The 9,072-nt window shown below is 50.0% G+C and overlaps 1 protein-coding gene across 1 annotated transcript in view; it reads right to left on the minus strand.

The window, feature by feature from the left end:
* The window catches only part of LOC102754394 (chromosome unknown open reading frame, human C8orf46), a 28,318-nt gene that overhangs the window by 1,481 nt on the left and 17,765 nt on the right, over positions 1-9,072 (minus strand). The window contains exons 4-5 of the mRNA XM_006756920.2: positions 4,467-4,528; positions 1,670-1,773 (exon numbers count right to left, since the gene is read on the minus strand). Of these exons, the coding sequence (XP_006756983.1) occupies positions 1,670-1,773; positions 4,467-4,528 (166 nt within the window). The remainder of the gene's footprint in view (positions 1-1,669; positions 1,774-4,466; positions 4,529-9,072) is intronic.

Below are 9,072 nucleotides of genomic sequence, written 5' to 3' on the forward strand. Positions count from 1 at the left end.
CCCACCCCCACCCATGTACTGTGTGATGTCAGGCAAGTGACTTAACCTCAACCAGCCTCAGTGTCCTCATGTGCAAAGTGGGGGTGATTTCATCTAACTCCTGGGGCTTTTGCGAGGAGGAAAATGAGAAAATAAAGCATCTGGCACATTGTAGGCCTCCATACATGTTCCTTTTCTCCTCACTTTCTCTCCTTACATAAAAGAAATGGCCTTACTTGTCAAAAGCCAGGGCTCAGGAGCAAATTGCGATGAAAATGTTTGAGCTTAGAGAAAAGAATCCGTTTAGAACAGTGGTTCTCAACCTGTGGGTCGCGACCCCTTTGGGGGTTGAACGACCCCTTCACAGGGGTCACCTAAGACGATTGGAAAACACATATATAATTACATATTGTTTTTGTGATTAATCACTATGCTTTAATTATGTTCAATTTGTAACAATGAAATTGGGGGTCACCACAACACGAGGAACTGTATTAAAGGGTTGAGGCATTAGGAAGGTTGAGAACCACTGGTTTAGAACCTTTGCAATGCAGGGAAATGGGTTGGTAAGGTCAGCCTTTGTTGCACTGTAGTAATTTTTTACTGGTTGACTCCAGCCGTCACTAAAAGCCATTGTTGCTGAGAATAATTTGCTTCTAGTACTTATACAATCCAAACGATTGTCTTAGTTTTCAGTACTTAGGTCCCAGTATGTTGAATGGCTTTCTTTCATCTAGGAGGGTTTTGAACTGGCCTGTTTCCCCTTGGACTCCCACAGCGTTCAAGGTGTGCACCACTGGGGTTGATATTTTAGCCCATGGCCCCCCACACATCTGCCCCTAAAACGGTCCTGAGTACGTGTCTTTCCAATTCCTAAATTGTAAGTTTCTTGAAAAACGATAGCAATGGTTTATGCTAATCTCTTTATACATTATCTCATTCAATTCTCACAATACCCCTCCAGAGGGCTACATCCCCAGATTTTGTTTGCCTTTTTTTTTAAAAAATAAACCAGGACATGGAGGTCTGAATAACTTGCCTGAAGTCACAGCGAGGCAGTGGCGTGCCGGGCAAGCAGCAGCATGTGACTGCCACCTGCAGCATGGAGGACGGTGGTAGGGACACAAATGGACAAGGTAAGCCGAGTTTCAGGCTCCTGCCCATCACCTTCTTAGTGTAGCAATGAAGGCTGGGAGGGGGCTGCTGGGGATTACTCACTCCTGGGACTCTAGCTGCTGGCCCCTGGATCAGAGGTAACAGTAACGTGGTGGGGGAGGGGTGGGGGATAAATTTGGTTTGAAACCTTTGACCTTATGTACTTTTTTACCTTTGGGCAAGGGCCATGAACCCAATTCAGGAGGCATTTCTGACCTCAGCCTACCTAGGGGAGGCTCTGAATAGGGCCTGTGATTACATTTATCTAATTAACCCCAAATCCTCCAAATGACAGTTCTCCAAGTCTAAAGAGCGGCATTAATGAAGTGGAAACCATCCAACACGCTTCAGCTTCATCCTAGAGAAACAGTTACCCAGGGTTATTGTCCTCATTAAGAGGACATTTGCAGCTGGCGTGGGTTTCCTGTTAGCATCTTGAGAGTCTGTCAACCAGGCCACCTGTTCCTCTTCTGCCTCAGGGCCCAGAGCAGGTGGGGTGCCCTGCAGGCAGCGGGCGGGGAGGCCCGGCACTTACCCTCTTGTCAGAACAGCTCTGTTGTCAGAGCTGCTGTGAGCGTGAGCGGGCGCCTCCAGGACAGCTGTGGGGGCCTTCACTGAGATCCGGGCCACCGGAGGAATCTGGGTTGTGAGGAAGGGGAAGAGAATGTGAGGATGTGGCCATGGTCCCAACTCTGGCATGACTGGAGCCACTGAAAGGGGAATGGCTACACTGAACCACCACGAATCCAGGGCAATAGTCCCTACACTTGGTTGGGCATCTGACTCCCCTGGAGGGCTTGTCAGCTCCTTGCTGGGCCCACCTGGGTATCGGTTCAGTAGGTGTGATGTGGGCTTGAGCATTTGCGTTTCTAACAAGTTCCTATGTGCTGATAGTCCCAGGACCCCAATTTGAGAAGAAACTTGAGAGAGAGCAACTCAATCTTACCTGAGAACTCTGTCCCCTCACACTCTCATTGCCGGTGTCCCCTTTGTTGTCAACCCCTGCAGGTTCTTGCTTTGAAATACTGCCTAGATTCCTGCCAGCCTCCCCATCTCCTCTGCTGCAGCCTTCAGGGCCAATCACCTTGGGGCCTCCTTGTTTCCAACCAGACCCCAGATCCCTCCTGGATTTGCAGGGCCTCCACAGCGGGGTAGATTGAGGCCAATTCTGCACCTGCTCTTCAAGGCTCTGCAGAGCCGATTCCACCTCATCTATGCAGCTCCGCCTTCTGTCACCCCCATGGGTGTCAGCAGTTTCAGTCCCAGCAGGGCCACTCCTGCCTTCCTCAACGCTCATGCCCAGCTCCTCATCTTCACTGGGCCTTTCCTTCCCTCTCTGGGCAGAGCCTCATCTCTGCCTGCCCTTCAAGCTCACTTCCTCCAGGAAGCCTTCCATCTGGCTGGTGGCCCATGTTGATTTCTCTTGGTCCTTAGGTGCCCACAGCACTGCATACCACCAGTTCTTATCTTTTTATGGTTCTCTACTTGTTTCATATGTTTGTCCAGTATCCTAGTCCCCAGACGGGTCGCATAGCATGAGGCAGGGCCTGGGACTTCAGCCTTTAGTGGCCCTACTCAGCTTTTCTAAAGGAGGTGGTGAAACATGTAGTGAAGTAGAAATTAACTGGTGGCCTAACCTGGGCCAAGTCCAGAGTTTGCTCTGTCAATGGTCATGTGCTGTGCTTTGATCCTCCACCCCACGGCCCGCTGAAGGCGCAAGGTCACCGCATTCCTGGAACTGCTGAGAGATTCCAGGTGGAGGACACCATGATTCACCTCCCCCTTCTCTCCTGAGCCGGCCAGAGGTTGTGGGCAGAGTTACTGTGCCACCTTGTGGCCTCTAGGGAGCTCTCCCTCCCCATCATGCCAACAGGCCCGGGAACATCTACCCACTCGCCTTCTTGCCCACTGTCCTCAGTCCCATTTCAGTGTTGAATCCGGGTTAGCCGTGCGAGCTCTGAATTGCTCTCCAGTCTCGGATGAGCTGTGGGACCCCAGCCCCACTGTCTCAGGCCCAGAGGAAAGGGCCAAGCCTGCTGCCTCTGTCCTTTGCATTATTATTGACCCCCTTTTGTACCTGGGTCCCCATCACCACCCTATCCCATCCCAACCTGCTCTGGCCTCCAGGGGCAGCTACTGTCCGAGCCCAGCCCCTGACCTGGGGGCTGGTGATCCAGGCTGTGAGCACCCTCTTCCCTTTAGCGTCAGCCTTCCCCTGGGCTTGGCTGAGCCCAACTGCTCAAGCTGTCATAGCCTGGCAGCCTTCCCCCTGTAGCAATGGCACTGCCATCCTCTATTTCCCTGGGTACTAGGTTGGGACAGGGGGCTCCTGACAAAATGGCTTGTCCCATCCCTGCCTGTTGTGTGGTTTTCCTAGGATAGGGGTGACTTAGATGAGCTACTCAAGTTAGATTTCCTCTCAGACCAGGAGCGAAGTACTCACCTCTCCGTACAATTTGTTCCATAAAAACAAGAGGCTGGGCCAGACAATGTCGGGTCTCTTGTCCTCAGATGGCACAGTCCATGAATCTTGAGGGCTGATCCTCATTAAGCACAGGCTGCCTGAGCCAACCTCGCCTCCAGCCATGACCCCACCCCTCACTGTGCTAACAAGAGGGTGCCCACAGGGAGATGCAGGAGTTCAGGGTGACTCTGAGCTAGACCTGGACATGAGCCACCCAATGGTCCCTCTTTGTGAAAGGACAAGCTGCTGGATTGTGGGAGAGCAGGCGACGGAGGGTTCTCAGCTCCCTCAGACATGTCTCAGAGGGGCCACATCGTCCGAGGTCATGCCCTCCTGGGGCACCCCACATGCTCTGACAGGGCGAGGAGCAAACATAAAGGACTGGCCATTTGGACCAAACCAGATGGGCAACACTTGCCCCAGAGCTCCCACTGGGAGGCGTCACACCCGTGTGGCCGTGCCCAAGCCTGCCACCCTTCTCCTGTCACAGGTATTGATCCCTACTGTACATCGCGTCCCATCCTGAGATGACTGGTGTTCGGTGTTTTCCCGAAGCTTGAGACCTCTTATATCTCTTTCCCCTGTAGCTGCCCTTGGGAATTAGTCAGGCATTTCCAACTGGCAGGGGCCAGCATAAACATGCCTCCCCCCCCCCCCATCCATGTTTGAAATGTATGCTAGGTAACACCTTCTGTTTTCCTAAGAGTTGAATTTCTGGCAAGAAAGACAGCAGCAGCGAGACAGCGGGAACAAAGAACCTTCGGGTCTGCTTTTGTACAACCCTCAGAACTGGCCCAAAGAACACTGGTTTCTCATCTTAGCAGAGAGAGGGCACAACAGGCACAGCCACCCAGGCTGAGAGACTCACCAAAGACTTCCCATAGGCTCGATTCCCACACAGATTTGACGGTTTGGGTTCAGCAATCCCCACTGCAAAGGTGAATGAAAGACATGTCACCCAGTGTACTCTGTCCTGCTTCCCTTGGGTCTGCATCAATTATCAAAGTCAGGAATTTCTTCCTTTAAAAAAAATTATCGTTTATATGTAATATTTTAAAATTATAGTTTACAATCAATAGTATTCTGTATTAGTTTCAGATGTGTATATACTCATATATAGTTATCATGGCACAATATTATTTATTAATTCTTAAAATGTATTTTTATTGATTTCAGAGAGGAAAGGAGAGGGAGAGAGAGATAGAAACATCAGTGATGAGACAGAATCATTGATTGGCTGCCTCCTGCATGCCCCCCTACTGGGGATTGAGCCCACAACCTAGGCATGTGCCCTGACCGGGAATCAAACTGTGACCCTCTGGTTCATAAATCAACACTCAATCACTGAGGCACAACAGCCAGTCGTGGTGCAATATTATTGACTATATTCCCTATGCTGTAACTTACATCCCTGTGACTGTTGTACTTAATTTCTTCACCTTTTTGCACCCAGCCCAACTCCCCTCCCCTCTGCAGCTGTCAATCTGTTCCTTGTTTCTATTTTGTTTATTTTGTTCTTTAGATTCCACAGATAAGTGAAATCATGTGGTACTTGTCTTTATCTTATTTCACTTAGCAGACTACCCTCTGGGTCCATGGTCGGCAAACCGCGGCTCGCAAGCCACATGCGGCTCTTTGGCCCCTTGAATGTGGCTCTTCCACAGAATACCACGTGCGGGTGCGCACGTACAGTGCGATTGAAACTTTGTGGCCCCTGCGCAGAAGTCGGTATTTTGTGGAAGAGCCAGTATTTTGTGGAAGAGCCACACTCAAGGGGCCAACGAGCCGCATGTGGCTCGTGAGCCGCAGTTTGCCGACCACTAGGTCCATCCATGCTGTTGCAAAAGGTAAGATCTCCTTCTATTTTATGACATCTCCCTTCTGAACCTGACTCCTGTACTGGGCAGTAGGATCAGGCAGCAGGGCAACTGCTGAGAGGATCACCTGCACCCCTGGTGCTCCTCCAGGGGCAGGAGCTGAGCTCTAATAGATAGGTGCTCGGAGAATGTGCCCTCAGCCCCTCCTTCCTTCCTAAGGCGCCAGATCACAGAGGTTATCAGGAATTAAGTCTTTACGGCTGGGATCCCGGATCCGTCATTTACCCTGCCGCTCCTGGAGACCCCTCTGTGAAAATGAGCAGAGAAGTCCTGCCTGTGGTGGAACGATGGAGCTTCTCGGAGTCCTGAGACATTGGCTATCTGGGAGGTATGTGAGAACCTGCTTGCTATGCCTTTATCCCCAAGGCCACACCTACTTCTGAGTAATTTCTACTCTGAAGCCTGCAGCTTTGGAGAGTCCAGGTGTTGAGCTGAAGGATCTCCTGGGGAGGGAAAGGGGTTGGGGTGGGGAGGGAATTTGACTTTCAATAGCGTTCTTCCCTGGGGCAGCCGATGAGCCCGATCCTATCACACACAGCATATAGAAACAAAGCACCTTCCTCAGGAAAACATCTCCATGCCAATTAAACAAAGTTACAAGACTACCAAGGTCAAAACCATGATGTTCAGTGCTCTGGCATCAGTAATGATAACAGCTTATATTTTTGAGTATTTACTGTGTCAGAACTGTGCTGAGTGTAAAACACATACACATTGTCTGATTTAATCCTCACGGCAAACCTGACAGGTAGATGTCATCATAATCCCCACTTTCTAGATGAGCATGTTGAGGCTTTAGTAATACATAACAGTTTGGACGAAGCCGGTAAAGATGATATTGGGAATGGCAAACTGTCCTCTTTGATCTTGCAGGACCCGGAGACCCCTTAACCCAGGTGGGCAGACACACGGAGGGCAATCTGCATCGAGAAGAGTGTCAGCAAAGGTCCAGGGAAATAGTGTCTATGGGACTAGTCACAGGACTACACAGCAGCTCAGGGTTGCTCTGTGTCTGGACTGGCAAGGACAGGAGTGTCACAGGAGGTGAACCTGGAGATGTCAGCAGAGGACACGTCCTGGAGGGCTTTGGGCATGGTATGGGTGGTTGCAGGTGGCAAGGACGCAGTGTTTAAAGTAGAGGAATGGTATCGGCAGAATTTGGCTTTCGAAGGACCCTTCCAGTAGCCTCTTGGAGGGAGGGGGAACTGAAGGTCAGGGTTGGCTGTTACACACAAGGGATGATGAAGGGACACCGAGTCCAGGTACTCTGAGGTAGGTTCCAAGAGGGAGAGATGAGCCATATCTAGGAGCTGACACTGTCAGTGTTCAGTGTGTGAAGTGGTGGGGGGGATGGGGGTGGGGAGGAAAGGGGTGTTAGGGAAAACATCCCAGTGGTTTGCCTGAAGGATGCATAGTGGCCCCAGCTGAGAAAGGAAGAGAGGTTTGAACAAGGAAGATGAGTTCCGTTTGAAAAGGTTGATTCTGAGGTGCCTCAGGACAGCTTGGTGGAGAGGTTCCACAGGTGACCAGTTCTCCCCGGCTCAGGAGGTGGGGTGTCCCTCTCCAGGCACCTGAGGGTCACCTGCTCAAGGCCTCATGGTGAGAGCGTTTCTCAGCTGGGCCTCTGCCTTCAGAGTCCCCGCAATTTCCAAGATTCCTCAGGGAATCTTTCTCCCACGTGAGAAGGCTACAGCATCCAGGAGCCTCCACTGTAGCTCAGAAAAGAAACAAGTCCCCTTATCTGAGATCCCTCTGACAGATCTTAAGATGGTAGTTTACAAAGAGTCTTTGCCTGAGGCCGGTGCCAAGCCCTCCTGTGGAAACCCTCCCTCTCTCCCACCCCCTCTAGAATCTATCAGATTCGGGAGCTGAAGGTTGAATCAACGCCCAGCTCAATCTTTTTTTTTTTCTCCCTTCTGAACCTGACTAGCACATTCCCTGCATGAACTGAGTGTCACATGTTAGGCAGATAATCTCCATTTCATAACTTACTGTTCTCCTCTTTCTGAATAAAACACTGACTTGGGTTGCCCAAGCTTCCATAACTTAGAAGGGAAGGAAAGTGTCCCCTCATACGAGACAGTTGGGAAGACATTATTCTCCGGGGGAGGAGAGCTGAGATTTAATCTCAGTTCTATTGCTAATGAGAAGTGCGACCTTGGGTAGGTCACACAGTTTCCATGGTTTCATTTTCCTCTTCTGTGTGTTGGCAGGGGTGAGTGCAACAGATCAGTGGTTCTCTACCTCCAGTACGCATTAGAATCAGCTGGGCGGGGGGTGTTGTTAAAACACAGATTGCTGGGCCCCACCCCAGAATTGCTGATTCAATCTTTAGGGTGGGACCCAACGTTTGCACTCCTACCAAGTTCCCAGATGATTCAGCTGTTGTGAGGATCCCACTTTGAGGACCATCCACTAAATCATCTCTAAATCCTTGCTAATCAATGTATTGTCTTCAGGCCAAAATCTTCAGCATCATCATAAACATAAAATATGGACATATGTATGTATGTAATCACTTCCCTAGAGAATATAGATGCTTAATGCATTCCTGTAGTAGAATCATAAAAAAAAAAAAAAATCAGGGTGTCAGACCAAAGAAGCCTTAGAGAAGATGTCCTTAGAGGTGAAGGGACATACTCAGTTGAGTCTTATTTCAGTTCTTATAACATACAAAATTATTGACACACCAAGGCTTTGGCCTTAGAGAAGATGTCCCTTAGAGGTGAAGGGACATACTCAATTGAGTCTTATTTCAGTTCTTGTAACATACAAAATTATTGACACACCAAGGCTTTGAGAAAGACATCCCAGACATTCTATTAGGTCTTTTTGGAGTTAAAATATGAATAACTGTAGGCTGTGGGCATAACAGAAATAACCTACACCAGCAAGTAAAGGTAGAACACCATCACAGACTTCAGTGAGCTAGAGGAAGATGCCCGTTTCACTGCTTGAGGTGGAAGCCGTTTATAAACAGCGTGAAAGGTACGACTGTACTGCTTCCAGCTTCCAAAACAAGTCTGTCCCTGAATTCTTTCATAGATTGTTGAAATAGCCTAAGTAATGTAAGATGGTGAGATCCTAAGATGGTGGTTTACGAAGAGTCTGTATAATGACCCACACACTCCTATAAAATCAATAACGCAGGCTTCTTCTGCTATGCGATCATGACTACACTGGTTTTCTCTCCCCAGAACATAAAGACCTTCATCTGAATCCAGCAGGGCTTCCTGCGGAGCAAGATGGTAGATTAAAAGCATCTTTGCTTACGACACACACCAGAGCGAGTTTAACAGGTGGCAGGGAGGTGTGTGGGGCTGCTGTAGAGGGGGTCTGAGAGCAGGTGCACTCAGAGCGGGAAAGCATGTGTGGGGGAAAAGCGTTGTCCCCACACCACAGGTGCTCTGCCAACCTGGCGTGACCGAGGACACTAGGGAGGCCCACGATGCAGTCAGACAAACCACAAGCCAGGAAGGAGACACTGCAGCTGCTGCTCTCAGCGAGTCATTGTCCCCCAGGGAGCACCCCGAGCAGGGTCAGTGCACATACCCGGTCTGGCAGGAGTCTTGGCGGGCTGGGGTCCCGGCTGCCAGG

The sequence above is a fragment of the Myotis davidii genome, unplaced genomic scaffold (assembly GCF_000327345.1).
Source record: "Myotis davidii unplaced genomic scaffold, ASM32734v1 scaffold393, whole genome shotgun sequence".
Classification (NCBI taxonomy): domain Eukaryota; kingdom Metazoa; phylum Chordata; class Mammalia; order Chiroptera; family Vespertilionidae; genus Myotis; species Myotis davidii.